Source organism: Pseudorasbora parva, chromosome 7, assembly GCF_024679245.1.
Source record: "Pseudorasbora parva isolate DD20220531a chromosome 7, ASM2467924v1, whole genome shotgun sequence".
NCBI classification, from domain to species: domain Eukaryota; kingdom Metazoa; phylum Chordata; class Actinopteri; order Cypriniformes; family Gobionidae; genus Pseudorasbora; species Pseudorasbora parva.
The window spans coordinates 5,900,008-5,920,207 of NC_090178.1; the positions used below are offsets into that span (position 1 = coordinate 5,900,008).

At 36.3% G+C, this 20,200-nt stretch overlaps 2 protein-coding genes across 5 annotated transcripts in view; both read left to right on the forward strand.

Moving 5' to 3' along the window:
- Nucleotides 1-20,200, forward strand: part of myom3 (myomesin 3) — a 125,641-nt gene that overhangs the window by 13,370 nt on the left and 92,071 nt on the right. For all 4 annotated transcript variants that reach the window (XM_067447848.1, XM_067447846.1, XM_067447849.1 and 1 more), the window contains exon 3: nt 1,542-1,668. In XM_067447848.1, the coding sequence (XP_067303949.1) occupies nt 1,562-1,668 (107 nt within the window). In that variant the 5' untranslated portion in view covers nt 1,542-1,561. The remainder of the gene's footprint in view (nt 1-1,541; nt 1,669-20,200) is intronic.
- LOC137083552 (uncharacterized) lies at nt 3,281-12,340 on the forward strand. The gene is made up of 6 exons (XM_067449510.1): nt 3,281-3,312; nt 6,289-6,500; nt 6,795-7,777; nt 7,877-7,946; nt 11,053-11,221; nt 12,083-12,340. Exons 2-6 carry the CDS (start codon nt 6,293-6,295, stop codon nt 12,243-12,245), a joined length of 1,593 nt encoding a protein of 530 aa, XP_067305611.1. The 5' UTR covers nt 3,281-3,312; nt 6,289-6,292; the 3' UTR covers nt 12,246-12,340.

Genomic DNA, 20,200 nt, shown 5'->3' on the forward strand with positions numbered 1-20,200 from the left:
TTAAACCTGAGGGGAAACGCATCTCTCCATCTATGATGGTAACGCAGGTGGTTGTTGCAACTTTCGGGTAAATGAAGCCATCCTTCAAACGCGACCTGATTCTGTTAGGTTGGGCGAGGGCCCCGTGTGCCACCGGGGCTGATTTATGACTGCGGGACTCTCGTGGGCTGCACTGAGCCTCACAACTAATGAATTATTATTCTCACAATAGCTCACAAAGGGACTTTTACCAGGATTCCAACACAATGGATGTCCCTCCTCTGCTTTCTGCTCTTGCCTGATGTAGTGATTAGGTGAAACTCATGAAAACAGGGCACATTTCACCCAGGAAATTTTGCATTTAAAGATTGTTATATAAAATTCATTTGGAGTAGATATTTTTAATTTGATCTCGTATATTAGGCTGCTGTCACTTTAAGACCTGAAGCACAGATCCATTATACTGTTACACATGGAGGAGCTGCTCGATATGTCCCGCCCTGTCTTCCTGTTTCAGTTGAAATTACGTCAACACTTTGAATAATGCACTTCAGTAGGGCTTTAATGTCAAGCTCTGGACTTGTCCGCATTAGACATTGAACTATAAGTATAACTGCAACTCCATGTCAACTAACTCTCATTAGAGAATTAGTAGAGTTAGGTTAGGGTTAAAGGGAAAAAGTTGACATAGAGTTGCAAAATTACTTATAGTAAGAATGTCGAAATAAAGTTACCTTAAATGAAATTCATGTTATTCATTCATTTAAAAAAATATATATATATTAATACTTAATACAGTATATGTACGCATGTATATATATTTTCAGATTGTGTATTTTATTTCTTTTTTGCATCACAGAAATACAAATTTGTGAGTAAAACATGCTTAACTTTCATGAAAATAATGTAATAATGCAAAAAAAAAGTAAATGAATAATGGCCATTGTGTTATTTTTGTATCCCTGATATATATATATATATATATATATATATTTAGATTTTCTCTTTTAGGTTTAATTGTAAAAGTTCTAGTGAGTTTGCATTTATATTTTTGTCAAACACAAATGAGACGTTGCCTTGATGTTTAATTTATTTCAAGTAATGATAATAGTTTAGTTTATGGTTTTAGTTAACAATAATAACCATGAATGGCTCCAAAACAGGCAGAATCAATGGACGCACACGAGCGTGTTGTAAATACCAGCGAGAAGGTCTTTAAGCTATTACTTTTTTGCAAAATACTTTTTATATATAAAGCATTTTTTATTTTTGGGTGAAACTGGATATGAGATTGACTCTTTGTTGGCAAGTCCACATGTAGAGTGAACAGTGAGACAGAGAAACAGTAATGTGTTGCATATTACTGTGCAAGTATGATTTTGTTTTTTCTGGAGGGGGATGGAAATGGGCCGTGACTTCCCGTGTACCATAACTGGGCCATTTCTGGTGGTGTAGATATGACGGATCGCAATCTCTCTTTCTCTGTGCAACAGACTGGTGTGATTCTCTTTCTCTAAGTGCTTCTGTCCTTTTGACAGCTGTGTCGTTCTGCTCTGATGCAGGTGCTGCTGAGAATTTCGCCATGGCAACCAAAATAGTAACACAGCGTTGCCAGGAAGAGCAGATGGACCAGATGTCTCGCAGCATGGAGATGTCCTCCCAGATCAAGAAGAGAAAGTTCAAATCCAGGTAGAGCCACATTGACCCTCAAAGCACGCCATGATCATTCCCCTGCATCACGCCACTGGATGCCACTCCATTCTCATGCTTTCCAACTTTAGGAAACAAGTGTAAATCACCAGCCGAATTAGCAGAATTAATTAGTGGATCTCATTGACACCCGCTCAGTCGTCTGTCCTTTCAGAGAGCAGCTGCGTAAACATATGAGGTCTTATCGGCTCTAGTTCAGCTCTTCTAATGGGACGGGTGTCTTGAAAGGAAGAATTCAGCAAAACATGAAGGTGTTTTTATTATTTACTCATTATTACTTTCTTCAATGAAACACAAAAGATAAATATTTTTATAACAATACATAATGCATAAAAAGATAATATGCTGAATGCCTGAGCTGCAAAAAATATTTAGGCCTTAATTGAAGATATATGTATAATAAAAAAAATCCATTAATTTGTATGGTTTTAACATAAACTAATAACTTAGTCTGATGCATATTTGTCAGTCATACATGAATAAAACCGGTAAAATTTCTGTAATACTAATAAACCGAATGCATTTAAATGCACAATAACCAGGTTTATATATGTATCATCAATAAATACAATTTCTTTCAATAACACACATTGAATATCCCTTGTTTCACAGCTAGGCATATTTGAACCATGTGCATACTTTTTAACTGAATCAATTTAATTGCTTTCAAAATGAACATTCATGCAGATTGGAAAAAGTTATTGTTTGAATAATAACAAATAGATGCAAATAATAGTTGTTTATAACCCATGCCATTATTAGTGCAGAAAGCGTTTCTGTTATGACTGACAAATATGCATCACATTAGTTTCAATCTGTGATCTAAATGGATGGACATTTTATATAAAAATCAAATGCATCAATCTTAAATCTACACTGTAACCCTTTACTGTAAATTTACAGGGAATTTCTAACAGTATTGTACTGTATTTCCATAAAGCAGTGATATACTGTATCTTTTACAGAACATCTGTAAATATACAGCACTTTTCTGTTTTAACCCAGCTAAATTCGTAATACAGTATCACACTGTAAAAACATTGCATTGTGGGATTGATTTCATTAGCGTTCATTGCAGATCAGATGCAACAGAACAAATATGGAGCCAGAATGGTGACTTTAAAATTTGGCATCACAAATTAAAATTGTCATTGAAAACAAAAGCAGAACTGAAAAAGGAAACATTGGCATTGAAACATTTGCATTGAAAACAGTTGTATTGGCATTGAAACAAGTATTGGCACTGAAAAAATAATAAATTTTAATTTGTGATGCCAAATTTTAAAGTCACCATTCTGGCACCATTATAAACAAACAGCAAACTCGACTTGTCAGCGGCACTGAACTTAACAGAATCATTATTCATGCTACCATGTTAAAACACTGTATCGTGAATTTGTGAGCAGTTTTTAAGCTTTCTGTGCTTCGGTTGATTCAGTTCGCGTTTTAAAAACATTACGTATAGTTGCCTGTCACGCAAAAAAAAAAAAAAAAAAAAAAAAAAAAAACTTGCCTGTGACGCATCAGAAAGGGAGGACTTAACACGGCGCGGCGGAAGAATTTGTCACCTGTAGAAGAATGAGGAGTTTGTGATGGAAATTTGTTCGACTCAGTATTGATACGGTAAGCCAATCTATGTTTTGCGTTCGCATTTCGACATTGTTTACATGAATGTTTTGAGTTTGTGATCGCGGTTTGCTACCGCGAAAACAATCTGTTCTCACATCTTTACCAAGATTATGAGATATTTCACAGGATAATTTTGAACATGTACCATTTCATTTGTATGGCCTGCTTTTGATCTATCTATATATATTCGTTTCAGGCTTGGATTAGAAACCGAAGACAGTAAACAAGCAAATTAAGTGATTAGTAAGTTAACATTGTTTGTTATAGTCCATTTGTCAACAAAAATGCTAATGTGTAAGTTCTGTGATCGTGCTTTTGAATCGTTGTCAGCATTTTGCCAGCACATGAAAATCCATAGTCATGTTCCTAATACCTTTTTCAAATGTGGTATTCCTGATTGCTCCAGAACATTTAAAAAGTTCACTGCTTTCAAGGCTCACGTATTCAGGGATCACAAAGAGAGGCCCTCAAAGACATCTGTTGAGCAGTTAGGAATTGATGCTTTAGTCTGTGACATTGGTGTCTGTCAAGAAAAGTGCAGTGATTTGAAAACCTTTGTTTTACACTTGAAATCTCATATCAAAGAAGGCACCAGAGTGCCATGTCCATTTACATGTAATAAAAGCTTTTCTGTAGCATCTACATTGACCTCACATTTATCCAGGAATCATCGAAACTCTTCAGCAGAGAGGTTGCGTCATAATTTAATGCAGTCAAATGTTTCAGGTCAGAGGCTGCATGGTGAGGTATCCGACATAGCTGAACACTCAAATCCACAGTCTGAATCATTTGATTGTTGTGATGGAGAAGAACAATTGAATATTACACTTTTGCCAGATAATGCAGATGAATCTCTTTTTTTAAAGAACATGGCTCTGTTTTATCTCAAATTACAGGCAAAGCATATTCTCCCATCATCTGTGATTCAGTCGGTAATTGATGGGGTGCAGGACATCCATGATATTAGCCAGTGTCATTTGCTGCACAAGCTAACTGAAAAATTGACTGCACTTGGTATTTCTGAAAATGATATAAAGAGCGTTATTGATGTCTTGCAAACTGATGATCTTTTTCGGAAGTCAAATATCAATGCACTTAGCACTGATAAGAGGAGAAAATCCTTTTATAAAGACAAATTTAAGTTTGTGGATCCGGTCCCAATCTGTCTTGGTCAAAATGAATCTGGGAAGGAAAGTTTTGCTCAATATATTCCTATTAAGCAAAGCTTAGAAGCACTGTTCTGCTGTAAATCAGTGATAGAACAACATAAGAATTCAAGAACTGAAGTCAGAGCAAAAGATATCCTCTCTGATGTATGGGATGGCAAAAATATTGATGACAATGTGCTGTTTAAAGCTGATACAGATTCATTAGCTTTAATCTTGTATGAAGATGCTTTTGAAGTTGCCAATCCACTTGGGTCTGGTAAAAAAAAGCACAAAATTCTTGCCGTTTACATGACACTTGCAAACCTGTTGCCTCACTGTCGGTCAGGCATTGACCCCATGCAGCTAGTTCTGCTGTGCAGGGAGCAAGATTTTAGATTTTTTGGACAAGATTTGGTCTTTGCCACTCTAGTAAAAGACCTTAAAGACCTTGAGGAAAATGGTGTTGAATTAGCTGATGGAAAGGTGCACAAAGGTACATTGTGTGCTATAGCTGGAGACAACCTTGGATCGCATTACATTGGTGGCTTTATTGAAAATTTCAGTAAAAGTACATACTTTTGCAGATTTTGTGAAATAGACCGCCAGACATTTCACTCCGCTCCCCTAACAAAGGCAGTAACAAGAACTATTGAGTCGTATGAGCAAAATCTTAAGGATTTGGATGCTGGCCGAGCTGAAAGTGTAACTGGTGTCAAATGTAATTCTCCCTTTAATGACCTGAAATATTTTCACGTTTGCCAGCCAGGATTACCTCCCTGTCTTGGACACGACCTTTTTGAAGGTGTTGTGTCATTTGACCTTGCTTTGTATATTGATCATCTTGTGAATCAGGAGAAACAGTTCACATACACTGAACTAAATCGTCGCATTGACCAGTTTAAGTATCTTGGGAATGATGCACGGGATAAACCAGTTGAGGTGACTCCTGGTACTGGAAAATTAAGTGGACATGCAGTTCAGAATTGGTGCCTGCTCCGGCTTTTACCTCTTTTGGTAGGGGAAAAGATTGTCAGTCCAACTGAAAATGAGGTATGGCAGTTAATACTTCAACTCAGACAGGTAGCAGAGCTCATCTGTGCTCCTTCCATTAATATTGGTCAGAATGCTTATTTATCAGTTTTAATAGAGGAGTATATTGAGACTCGAAAGGTGGCTTTTCCAAATCATCCACTTAAGCCAAAACACCACTACCTGTGTCATTATCCTGAGCTCATTGATCGTTTTGGTCCACTTATTCGCCTATGGACGCTACGCTTTGAAAGTAAGCACTCATATTTTAAACAGTGTGCAAGAAAATTGCACAATTTCAAGAACCTGAGTGCTACATTGGCAGAAAGGCATCAACTTCTGCAGGCTTACCTACATGCCGGAAGCCCTTTCCCTGAAAATGTTGTGGCAGAGAGGGGAATAGAGTTTCATGTTAATGACTACAATGATGACATTCAAGGATCTGTTGCCTGTCTTAATTTTCAGCCAGGGAATACTGTGGCATGCAATGAAGTGACTGTAAAGGGAACACTTTACAAAAAAAACATGTTCATTGTTTTGCAGAAGAATGATGAGGGAATTGTGTTTGGGAACATTCAGTTAATTCTTGTACATGACAATTGCAATGTGTATTTTGTCACAAAAAAATGTCAGTCTTTCTGTCTTGTTGACCAGGGAGTTCATTGCTTGACATCACAAGATCAAGGTTACTTGTGTATTAATCAAGACAGCCTACTGGATTACTATCCTCTACCTGAATACTCATTGTGCGGCTTGTCAGTAATTGTTCTCCATCATTCCTTTCCAATTCTAGAATAATGTCTGAAATGAAAGAAGTCCTGAAAGATGCTGTATTGTCGGTGTTGCCAAGCCTCTCTCCAGAGGTAATCAACCAGCTGGTTGAAAAGCTCATGGATCAAGGTGTCGAGGGTTTGGATGATTTGGTTTATGTAAAAGATGATGACATTTTGGAGTTTATACGACCTATCCAATGCCGAAAACTTCTTAGTGCCTGGAAAAATCAAGGTAAAGATAAGGTTGATTAAATAAAACTAAGAGAGGATGTGATAATTAAAGGGTTAGTTCACCAAAAAATTAAAACTTGTAATTAATTACGCACCCTCATGTCGTTCCACATACTGCATATACTGTCTATAGAGGGACAGAAATCTCTAGTTCATAAAAAAAAAAAAAAAATTGTTTACCAAAGTTGAACAAAATTCTAATGGGTTTGGAATGACGTGAGGATGAGTAATTAATAACACAATGCACATTTTTAGGTGAATTAACCCTTTTAAACTGCATTACAATGCATTTCAGTACTGTTTCAAAACTACACAGTGGTACTGCAGCCTGCCGAGGTTCTCCCCTTGGTTCCCCCCGAAACAAATGCTACTCTTGGTTCATCAAGCTCCTCAACGCCAACATCAAGCATTGTTGCATCAACCAGTGCATCACATTCATGGCCTGAAAATTTCAAAGTTCCGTGGAACTTAATGCCAGCCGGTATAAAGAGTGCTATTGAGAATGGCCTGAGACCTTCTCCTTCTGACCGACGACAAATGATAAGAATTCTTGCTGATGAAATTAGAAAAATTGACACAAACCCCAGCAGATCACAGTGCCTTACTGTTGCTCGTCAAATTGTGAGCCAATATCCAAAGTCGTTTGCAGACATGATGGGTGACAAGCAGGTTGGGGGTGGTTACGAATCGGTTCTTTCACAGCTGAAAGTGCGGATAGAGCATCTTAATCGAAGAAGTACACTAAGTCAACATATGACCCTTAGAAGTGACATTGGAACTACTAGAAAACGAAATTCAACTGACTCGTATGGTTGCACAAGATGGCAGCCTGCTCTTCCACCTGGTGAGAGTCACGACAGTCTTGAAATTAAACGTCAGAAGCTGGAGGAGATCCACCTTCATGAAGGAATTTCTGGAGTTGAGAGAGGAGACGTTTACAAGCTCATGGAGGAGACCTATTGGCTTCAGCGTTACATGATAAATGCAACCCCGTCCCCTACAATTTCAGATCTAAAATCCAAATGGCCATATCTCTTCACACAGAGGCATGTATATGGACATTTTGAACAGCTTACTGACAAAAAAGTGCTCAGACTTTTGGAATTGTCTATTCAGGAGTGTGGAAAAATCATAATTGAGTTTTTCAAAAGCAAACCAACCAACGATGATGTTCGGAGCATACTCTCCAGAGAAGAAAATGATGTGGGTGCCATGGTCCTACTACTACTTCTTGCACACTTCAAAGAGAAGTTAGATGGTCTTATCCTTCAAGCAGATGTAAGTAGAGATTATTAAACAAATCTCATTTATCTATAATGTTTTATGTTTTGGTTCTTTTTATCATAGTTGTGATGTCCTTTTTAAAAATTGTTCCAGGAATTTGCAACTCCATCTGATGTCCAGGAATCTGTACATTTGCCAGAGAGTCCACGCCTTATATTTCTTGGTATGTAAACATTACAGTGGTAATTTCACCCTAAATTGAAAATGAAGTTATCATTTAATCACTTCACTTCAAGAAATGTTTTTATAAAATATTATTTTTGTATTGTTTACAGTCCAGCTATCTAAAAATTCAAGTATATATCTTTTTTTCTGAAGTAAGGAGAAAGAAAAAAGAAGTCAAAATTAAGTGAGTTTATGCATAAAACAAGCAAAATAATATTTCTTTTAGAAAAGAAGAAAACATTTTTCGAAGAATTTTTATATATTTCAGCTGGGAAATAAAATTCTCAGGAAGATTTTTTTTTTTTTTGCAGTGCGGTACTTTTTTCGCATCTGACCACCAAAGGAGAATACAAAAAAAAAATGTCCTGCTTGTGCTCCCCCATATAATATCAGTGAATAGTAAGCAGCATTAAGATTTAAAAAAAGGATGCAAAAGTATCATAGAATGATTCCATGCAATGTGCCACAAGTGTGGGTATACAATAGGGTTTAATAAAAAAAGAAAATGTAATGTAATATATATTTATTAATGAAAATCCTGACATTGACTGTTGGTCTTCGGTGCTTGGATGCATGTTCATGAGGCTAATGGTAGGCTACTGCAGTTGTGAGAAATGTAATTTTTTTTTATAAAATCCATGTACATTCTTCTATTAGATTAAAATATCCATTGTGTTTGTTGTAACAGTAATTTTTCACATTCAAATCTGTCAAATACAGAAGACCAATAGCCAAGGTCAGGATTTTCATTCAATATTACATTTTCCCCCTCCCCCCAAACATTTGAAATATATGGCACGTGTTACATACCATCCATTCTGTGATAATTTTGCCAATTTTTTTACAAACTTGATGCTGGTTCCTATTCACTGCCTTTTATATGGATGAGCGCAAGCTGGACATTTTTCTTTTGTGGTCCAAAAAAGGAAAAAGAGCGGTATACTGCATTAGAACAACAGCGGATGAGTAAACTGTTATGTAATAAAACAAAAGTGAACTTACTATGGGTGACCTGCTTTAAAGGGTTAGTTCACACAAAAATAAAAATAATGAAATGTATTACTCACCCTCATGCCGTTCCACACCCGTAAGACCTCCATTCATTCTGGGAACACAAATGAAGATATTTTTGTTGAAATCTGAAGGCTCAGTCAGGCCTCAATAGGGGGCAATGAAATTTACACTCGCAAGATCCATTAATGTACTAAAAACATATTTAAATCAGTTTATGTGAGTACAGTGGTTCAATATTAATATTATAAAGCAACAATAATATTTTTGGTGCAGCAAAAAAAAATAAAAAATAACGACTTAAATAGTGATGGCCGATTTTCAAAACACTGCTTCATTAAGCTTCTAAACATAATGAATCAGCGAGTCGAATCATGATTTGGATCGTGTGTCAAACCGCCAAACTGCTGAAATCACATGACTGTCTCCGAACCACTGAATCGACTCGTTGATTTGATATGCTCCAAAGCTTCATGAAGCAGTGTTTTGAAATCAGTTATCACTATATAAGTTTTTTTTTTTTTTTTTTTTTTTGCCGTTATTCTCGTTGCTTTATAATATTACTATTGAACCACTGTAATCACATGAACTGATTTAAATATGGTTTTAGTACATTAATGGATCTTGCGAGGACTTTAATGGATCTCATTAATGGACAATTTCATTGTCCCCCTATTGAGGCCTCACTGAGCCTTCAGATTTCAACAAAAATATCTTCATTTATGTTCCGAAGATGAATGGAGGTCTAAGGGTTGTGGAACAGCTATGACATTTACTAGTAAATGAGTAAATTACATTATTTTCATTTTTGGGTGAACTAATCTTTTAAGGGTTTTCATCTGTCTCAGCCCAATGCATGCAATTAGTCATTTAAAGTAGTTATGAAGAGTTCTTTTTAAAAAAAAAAAAGAATGTTACAACACAACTCTGCCCCTTACTGTCACAAACATCCAGGAGCACATTCGCATGCTGTAAAAACCTGTCCTGGTTTATAAAAATGTGCAGTTTACTACACATTGAATTCTTAATCATAAATTTAAGTGGTTTACTAGCAGAAAGTTCAAATTTTGTCTGAAAAGTAAATTTTACAAATGCAAATGTTTACAGCACATTACTGCAATCATGGGTTCTTGTGTGTGATTAGACAGGTGCTTAGTCACAAACAGACAGGCAGGCAGAAATTGGTTATGGTTTAAGAAATTTAAAATAGACTACACTACTTTCATTTCACAAGGGAGAGTATTCCTTTAATTAAGAGATTGCTCACTGCTATAAAAAAAAATTAAAGTATTCCTGTATTAAAGGTCCCGTTCTTCGCGTGTTTTCGAAGCTTTGATTGTGTTTACAGTGTGCAATATAACATGAGTTCATGTTTCGTGTGTAAAAACACAGTATTTTTCACACAATTTACTTATCTGTACAGCGCTGTTTTCTCTGTCCTAAAAACGGCCTGATGATTTCCTTGTTCTATGAAGTCCCTCCTTCAGAAATACGTAACGAGTTCTGATTGGGCCCGCGCTTCCCGTGTTGTGATTGGACAGCAGCTTAGCGCTCTTTGCCCGGAAAGGTCCCGCCTCTTACCATAACGGGGAAATGCAAGCGCTGAATGTGCGCTCTTCTCCACGTGGGAGAGCAACAAGACCACGCCCCCTATTTTGCGTGTTCTTGTGGGCGGAGGGTTAGTCAACAAACGGTTCTAGTGACGTCATCACAGCAGGAAGTGCAGCGGTGTAGACCAAACCGGCCGTTCACTGTAGGATTTGACAGGGAACTTCTGTTAAATAAAATATCTCGCTTGACATTGAACTTTGAGCTTTATAATTTTACAGGTATTATTTATGCTCTAACAGCAACATTACACAGTAACTAAAGTTTGAAAGATGGAATCGCGAAGAACGGGACCTTTAATGAACACTACCCAAAAATACTACTAAAACAGAACTAAATGGTGAACCCTGGAAAGGGTATTTTTAGAGTTATTTTAATAGTTATGTTGAGCTGTGAAGAGACAACTACATAGAACAACTGTGCAACCCACAATATTGAATTTTAAATATTATTATTTATTTATTTATTTCATTTTTCATTTACAGGTCAATCTCTAAGCAACCAGCGGTGGATGTTAAGCTTGGAAGGTGAAGTTGTGTGTGAAGGAGCACAGCCCAATTTCATCACTGGCCTGGCAGCGCTGTTTGCCTCCTTCTATAACTTCAACTTGCAGTACCAGGAAGAAGCAGCATGCACCCTTGAGTTTGTTCAGAGGTTAGTCATTAGCATTTTTGCCATTCATATATTTTAGCCTAATTGTCACTAACCTTGTCTTGATTGCATTTTTTAAGGACTTCATTTTTTGTTGACAAACATTTTGTACAGCTGACTACAGGGATGAACAACATGGCCCTGGTTTCAGACAGGGCTTAGTTTAAAGGGATATTTTTAAAATCCACCCATGATTTACTCACCTTTAAGCCATCCTAGGTTTATATGAATTTTAGACAAAGAAAATCATAGTTAAATGAAATAATGTCCTGGCAAATCCAAGCTTTATAATGGCAGCGAATGGCTGGTTCAAAGTTGACACTGCCATTGTGCTTGTAAGAGTCAGAGTATTATTTAAATGTAACTCTGATTGTATTCATCTAAAAGAAGTCATATACACATCATATACACATGTCTTGAGGGTGAGTAAATCATGGTCTCATTTTGAGTTTTGACTGACCTATTATTTTATGCCAGGTGTAGGCTTCAGTAAAATTAAGGTATTTAAGCAGCTTTCCTAAAAACGTCTTGTAAAAAAAGATTTCAGATTAGACAGCTCAAACACGCATTTTAAATGATGTTTAACATTATCATGCAGTCATAATCACATTGCAAGGCTTGCAATTGAGTTAAAGTATTGATGACATAAGGGTTTGGACTGGATTCTGTCAATGTGCTGCATTTTTATGTGGCTGCATTTCCACTGATACTCAGACTAGACCTGATATAGGAACTGATGAGGGGATGATAGTTTTAAGCTGTACAGTGTAATGAATGCAGAAAAAATGTTAATTAATCACAACATCCAACATTGCATTTTTCTGTAACAATTGTTTATTTTTTTCCTTCTTCTGTTTTTTTTAGACGCTTTCTTGACATCAATCCAGAACGTGGATCAAAAACAAAGAAAGGAAAAGTAATTTCAAAAAAAACTGGCAAAGTTGTGCAAAAAAAGAACACCACTGTACACCCACAGGTTTCCTCACTTCTGCGAAAACTTGCAGACTTTCAATGGGATTTTGTTTAGATTTCAGACTCTTTCAGACTCTTTTTTTTTTTTTGTAAATGGCACTGTGAATGTTCTGTTATTTGAGAATTGCACTTATAAAAATACAAGTGGCATTTCAGTCAACATGTTTATATTTGTTTTTCAAATATTTTTGTTTTTTTATGACTCTTTCTTGGGTCACTTTACATTTCCTAAAAAAAACTGTAAATTTGTTGAAATTATACAAGATTACTGCATTATACTGCATCAAGTGCTTATTGTGAACTGTTTGTTAACTTGCATTTTATGTTTTAATAAAATACAGTTGGCATTTCAGGCAGTTTTCTAGTCTTTACTTTGAACTAAAATAAATGTTTTAAAACCCAGAGAATGTTGGTTTCTTTTTTTCTATTATGAGTACTATTATGCAACTTAAAAGTACAACATTTTTAATTATGTAAAATATTTTTTATTGCTTGTAGAGAACAGTTTAATACTGTAAAATTACATGATATAATAGTAGGATACTGTATTTGATAATTACAGTACAGTACTGTAAATAAACAGTAAGTGGCTGGCAACCCAGCTGCCAGTATTTTACTGTAAATTTACAGCCCAACATTTTACAGTACAGTACTGTAAATAATTTTTACAGCACTAGTTCTGTAAATAAACAGTAAGTGGCTGGCAACCCAGCTGCCAGTATTTTACTGTAAATTTACAGCCCAACATTTTACAGTACAGTACTGTAAATAATTTTTACAGCACTAGTTCTGTAAATAAACAGTAAGTGGCTGGCAACCCAGCTGCCAGTATTTTACTGTAAATTTACAGCCCAACATTTTACAGTACAGTACTGTAAATAAGTTTTACAGCACTAGTTCTGTAAATAAACAGTAAGTGGCTGGCAACCCAGCTGCCAGTATTTTACTGTAAATTTACAGCCCAACATTTTACAGTACAGTACTGTAAATAATTTTTACAGCACTAGTTCTGTAAATAAACAGTAAGTGGCTGGCAACCCAGCTGCCAGTATTTTACTGTAAATTTACAGCCCAACATTTTACAGTACAGTACTGTAAATAAGTTTTACAGCACTAGTTCTGTAAATAAACAGTAAGTGGCTGGCAACCCAGCTGCCAGTATTTTACTGTAAATTTACAACGAAAAGTTTTACAGTGTATGCCTTAATGTGGCTTATGATGGCAAGCTTTAAAAAGGACAAACAATTAACCCTAAAGGAGTATGTCTATATTCAGTGCCAGCACTAAAACTGTTTGCTGGAAAAGAATTAGCAACAAGGTGATTATAATAAGTGAACATGGCAATAGTGATTATATTCCCTACAAAAACTTATATTATTACTTGTGCGGGAGCCAATCACAGGCTGGCTTATACACCTGGCATAAGCACGTTTGAGCTTCAGCAAGAACCAATGAGGTTCATTCTTGTGTTTACGCAGCATGTTTAAGCTTCAGCAAGAACCAGTGAGGTTCAGTCTCATGTTAAGCAGTACGTTTGAGCTTCAGCAAGAACCAATGAGGTTCAGTCTCATGTTAAGCAGTACGTTTGAGCTTCAGCAAGAACCAATGAGGTTCATTCTCGTGTTACGCAGTACGTTTCATCAAGAACAAATGAGGTTTGTTTTGGGTTATCTAACCCTTTAATTAATAACAGTGATTCATTACTGTGCCACATGTTTGGGATCATGTGTGTGATAGTCTGTGGAGATTACATGACAATTACTGATGAGAAAGGCAACTGTGTTTCACCCTGACATGTGCTGGAGTTATTCTGAGCTCACTGAGGCATCACAGCAATGGCAAACTCCCAGGTGTACACTAGTGTTGTTGACAGACAAATTTATAACAATAGACACACACACACACGCTCTTTTCCAAAACCTCCTGGGGTTAAACCCATTGAGGACATGTATGCATCAAGGTTGAATTTGTTTGTACCTTGTACTATCATTTATTGTGGTAAAAATGCATGTCAATACAGTATAAGAGAACTTAATTTTTTCTTAATTTGATTACGGGGTCAAATTATTCCCACAGTAAGCCTTTTAAGGCATCATATGTGCATTCCTGAAGATGCCTTGTGTTGGACAAATTTACATTTATGGATTTAAGTGACTTACAACAGAGTAACAAACGCAATTTGACCTATCAGTAAGCCCCTCCCTTCAAACGCAGATGAGCCAATAGCAGTTGAGTATCAGTTGCAAGGGCACCGGAACTCGGACATCTATAGGTTTCAGGGCCATAGAGACACATTGGAAAATCTGATGCTCTCGGTTTGTTGGTGTTTATGCTACAAAAAAAATGGTAAAACGATATTCCTGGGGTACTGTAACACTCATTCCAGGTATCCTGAGAAGATTTTTTATTTTTGATTGTCATACTCTCATTAAGTTACGATTAAAGTTAGTGGTAGGTAAATAACTGTTCTCACATCATGTAACGGTGTAAGTTAGATCAAAAACACATAAACGATGGTCTACATCTCAGTGCATCTCTCCATATTAAGATGGTTAAAGGTAATCTAACCCTTTGGTACATGAACAGTGTTGATCCTGGATGTTATCATCTGCAATTGTAAGATGAGGCTTCTTCCACTTGCACTGTGATCTCTAAACCCTAGTTTCCAAATTAATCTCCCATCATATTTATTTTTAAATATTTTATATATTTTTGTCCCACTTGAATGCTCCTTGATGGACTTTGTGATCCGTTTTTGTAAACATTTTTGATATTTCTGTGAGTTTAGATATGTTTAAGGTCTACATTATCTGTATTACTATAGTTGAGGGACTCCTATTTTGATGGGTGTTATAGTTCACAGTTAGTGAAAGGGAGAGCTTGCACGCAGTTTATCGGAGTTGTTTTGCAGATACAGATTTACCAGTTATAAACTGCACCCAGGAAAAGGCACAAGGTCTGTTTGTGTTTGTTTATTGTTAGTTGTATGAGTTTTTTTGTGTAATTTGCTGTGTATGTTAATGATAATGCGAGAGAGAGAGAGAGAGAGAGAGAGAGAGAGAGAGAGAGAGAGAGAGAGAGAGAGAGAGAGTTTGCAAATGAGACGTTAATGCGCACATCTTATGCTTTGTTTGTTCAGGTCTTACGGTGATTTATTTTTATTTAATTTTTGGAGTGAAAACTATGTCATAAACTTCATAAACCATTAATGAAGTTTGGTCATCATTCAGACAGGGTATACGCAACATTTTGTGTCCAAAGACATCTTGGGATGAGGTTTTCACACTGACAGCTGTCATTAGCCGCGTTTCCATTACCCTTCAAATTGCGCAAATTGAAACTGTGAATTAAAAATACGCCTAATGGAAACGCGGCAATTTCGCAAAAACTCCATATCGCAAAAAAGTTTTTACGCTCTCATGAGGTGGTTTTTCAGGCAATTCGAAAAAGGACATTTTCTTTACATGTCACCTGTTGCGTTGACGCATTGCTGCAACATATGGCCTATTATATTTTCCACTCTATTGTGTCGTAATAACAAGATAATGTAGTTAAAATTCACAATAGCCTACTCGGTCATTTTTTCCTATACAGATAAGTTCAAGACATAATTATAAACTATAAACTGTCTATTTTTATTTGTGGACTCGGGGAACTAATTATTTTGCATGCACTCCAAACGCGGTCTTCATTTAAAAAAATATATATTTTGTTTATTGAATGCCATTTTTTTCTTTTCCAAAGCATTTCTAAATTCAGTTCATATGCCCAACAAACGAAATGTCTAGCCAAAATAACGAAAGTGGTAAAAATAAATAAAATTAAAAAAACATTTGAGTTACCATGCAAATTCAAACATTTCGCTCTTCTCTATATGCATCAACCTGGCCGCGCGTAAAAGTCGATCATTCTTTACAGATGACTGTCTCGTCTTCTCTCCAAACAAACCGAAACCGAGTTCTTTATTAAACTCATAAAAGACAATAGGATTACAGTAATACTGGATTCTTAACACAGAAATGCTACATTATCATGAAGACCTTGAAGCAGATCTGACACACACACACACACACACACACACACACACACACCTCATATCCGTGCCGCTTAAGTAACCTAAGGGGCTTTCCTTGCCATTAAAGCTTGGACATTGGACACATCTCCTAAATAATTTCTAATGTGGTGGATGGGATATACAAACCTACCAAGTATCATTTTGGAATGACCTATCGCGAGAGGAAAATAATACGTTTTAGTCGCATAACTGCAGCTATGGAAACGCTGTCATTTCGCAATAGTTTTTTATCGACATTTAAGAAATATCGCAAAAGTTTTTCGCAAATCCGTAATGGAAACGCAGCTATTGTTAGACATAGCAAATCCGTTTGTTTGTCCGAGTTAGCAACACTAACTGAGGGGGGCGGGGCTTACCAATAGGTCAATTCTATAAAGAGCCTATAGCAATGCCAGGTTTATTAGCCAAATTCAAAGGCAGCAATCATGTTTCTTTTGTGGAGAATACAATGCCAATGCAGTGAAATAATGCTTATTAGAGAATCTTAGCAACATGATACCACATAACTATTCAAATCAATTGAGGGTAAAGTAGCCTATAGTTATTTGGATGCAGCATGGCTGTTAACTGACAAAAAGCTTTGTTTGTATTTCACACAATGTTGCCCAAAGCTTGTTTCAGTTACTTTAACTTCTCTTCTGGCTTATTTGACAGTCAAAGTGAACACCAACACTGTTGCTATGCTGAAATAATCACACGCATTGGCTATTCTTTACTGAAGCTCAAATGACACAATTACTTAAAATAGCTTCCTCCTTTTCTTTTGTTGACCTGTCAGGGAGTCTTTTGGATCCGCAAACATACAGATGAACTTCTGCTTTTGTCATTGTGTCAATCATACGTGTTCCTCTGTAAGTGGGATGGTCGTTTAATAATGCAGCTGACTCTGAGAGTCGCTGTCTAAATAGACACTGATCCACTTTCCATTATGTCCCACTGGATTGACTGATTATTTCTGCCTTGAATCCCGTTGGAATGATCATTTTTATGAGATGGGCACACACGAGCGTGTTGTAAATACCAGTGAGAAAGTGTTTGAGCTCCAGCTGTCTGTGTTGAAGCGTGTTAATTAAAGAATTACAGGCAAAAATCATATTTCTTTGTAATTTAGGAATATTGACTTTCATCACTGTTGATGAACAGTAGCTATAAACTTGAGAGAAAATGTACTACTCATTTATGCAGAGAAATATGAAATAAGACTACATTTGCCAAACAGATTGACTTTATTTTGATTAACTACACATCTCGTAATTATAGTGATGCCCTCTTGAAACAAGCACATCTCTAAAATATAACAAAAATGCTCTGATAGATCAAGAAAAAAAAGCTGTAAGCTAAATGTGATTTGGTAAAAAAAAAAAAAAAAAAAAAAATAGAAAAATAGTCTTGAAAAATAGCCAATATAATAGCCACTAAAACTATTAATGCACTTTACAACTGAGGGAAAAAAATACAATAATGTTTTTTTGTCCAAAAACATCATTGCATCGATCACTGGTACAGTAGGTTTTATTTTATTTATTTTAATTACTTACCTTTTAGATTTTTTTTTTTCTACCTTTACCTTTTAGACGGCTGCACTAATATTTTCAAATAATTAAAAAGTGTTTTCTATAAATTATAGTGTTATAATAAATTGAATTGTTCACCCAAAAAGTTTTTTTTTTTAATGTTTATTATGCTCACCAAGGGTGTTTCTTTAATGAAAAATATAATAAAACAGTAATTGTGACATATTACAATTTAAAAATAACTATTTTCTATTTAAACATTTTAAAATGTAATTTATTCCTGTGATCAAAGCTGCATTTTCATCATCATTACTCCAGTCTTCACTGTCACATGATCCTTCACAAATCATTCTCATATGAGGATTTACCGCTCAAGAAACATTTATGATTATGGCTGTCACTTTTGATAAATGTAATGCTTCTTTGCTGAATAAACGTATAGAAAAAATGCTGACCCCAAACTTTTGAACAGTAATGTTGATCACAGTAAAACTGAATAGGCCCTAAATATTCAATGACAAACGCATGCATCAAATATGAAACTGCTTCATTAAAGTCTAATTCAAAGGACATGGACTGGCTTACACAAAACACCTGCTCACTCCTGGCAAAGTGAAAATCACCTTTAAACCGGTCTGAAGCGGCACTGCGAGCCAATGCACAGGTGAATCTGCAGGTTACTTAACCTTCAGTTCATTTAGTCTTCTAATCAGAGAGCTGTCTGTCTCTATCATCTGAGAACGGAGCATGCAGTGGAGAATCAGGCCGTTAAGCAGGAGGGCTGATCTCATCTTATAGAAAGACTCCTGTGGGCACTGATCCCCACTAAACCCTCGCAGGCAGCTGTGGAGAGACAAGCCTCTGAGAGATCAACAGCAGGCATACATGTTCAATACTAGATGGAAAACGGCTGGCATTCACACCTGGGTGGATTTACATTTGATTTTAGAAAGTGAAAATATAGAAATAATATTAATGACAAAAGATTATGGTGTTGAGAAACAGGGCCTGAATTTGCCCACTTTTTCAGCGCCCTTGGTTCCGAAAATATTTTTCCCCTAGGGATTTGAAAAATGTCTTTCTTAAAGTCCTGCCTGAAAATCTTTGTGCAAGTGTACCTGGACAAAGGCGGTTTTAAAGGTGCCTTAGAATGAAAAATTTAATTAACCTTCCCATAGTGAAATAATGAGAGTTCAGTACATGGACATCACATACTGTGATTCTCAAACACCATTGCCTCCTCCTTTATATTTAAATCTTGTGCATGAAAAAACACCATGGAAAAATTATTCTCAACATAACACCAACTGTGATGCAATCGCTGGGATCATTAATATGTACGCCCCCAATATTTGCGTATGTCAGCCAATCTTCATTGTCAGGCGGAACTGTGCAGCCGAATCATCGGGACTGCAGGTAAACAAGCGTGACGAGAGGATAGCGAAAATGGCAGCTTATGGACTAGTGTTGTCAAAAATATCGATATTTCGATATATATCGATACTGGAATATCTGAAACGATACGATTCTCAGTTTTTACATTATCGATATCAGCTGCGCTCTCCTCTCTGACCGTCAGCGAGAGGACACACACCGGCATATTCTCACTCAGCCCGGTTAACCTCTGAGCACGGCGAAGCGGGCGAACGCGCGTTCTGCTGGACTTTTTCCTCATGACAGTGTGTTAGTGTTAGTGAGTGATCGGTCTGAATTTCGCGCGGGATTGCACATAAATTAATTCTACTAATCCCCGCAGATTTCGTGCTCCACATCTGAAGCGCACACACACATAGCCGACCGTAATAAAGCCGCCTCTGACATGATACAAGTGCAAACATTTGCTTCCTTTTCCAGCTTATTATTGGTCAAATACACTCAAAGAATTATCAGTGCACATCTGGAAGAGTATTAACGTAAACACAGTCGCAAACAGTTCAGGAAGAACGAGTAACAGGAACAGTGTTTAGGATCCATGCGTCTGTTAGTCTTAAAGGGACCGCAGTCATTTGCTATTCAAACTACAAAAAGACACGATCAACTGCTCTTGACTGATCAACTTGTGTAACTTTAATAGTTTCATCTGTACGCTATTGAATTTTTTACAAAGAACATTATTCAATGTTGTTTTAAATGTAATTACTATGCATTTTTTAAATTCAGTTTCTTATCTGAATGTTAGACCTACCTGAAAAAATAAAGCAGTCTATTTAATTTGTATCTTCTATTCTATTGCATTTATTTGTGCTATTGTTTGTAATCTGTTTATTTGTTCTTATTTTATTACTGTTTACTCGTCTTTTTTAATTCAATTTACCATTTGAAATCAAGCTTTCTTGTGCTGTGTGTAAGCTATTGCAACACAATTACCCCATTGTAAAAAATACATTGAGATAGCAAAAATTTGTGAGATAATTTTAATAG

Bases quoted from the DNA above. Each gene is read 5' to 3' on its own strand.
- LOC137083552 (XM_067449510.1), top strand. From the start codon at position 6,293: ATGTCTGAAATGAAAGAAGTCCTGAAAGATGCTGTATTGTCGGTGTTG. The intron at 7,778-7,876 runs GTAAGTAGAGAT...AAATTGTTCCAG, and splicing joins GTCTTATCCTTCAAGCAGAT to GAATTTGCAACTCCATCTGA. The intron at 11,222-12,082 runs GTTAGTCATTAG...TGTTTTTTTTAG, and splicing joins ACCCTTGAGTTTGTTCAGAG to ACGCTTTCTTGACATCAATC.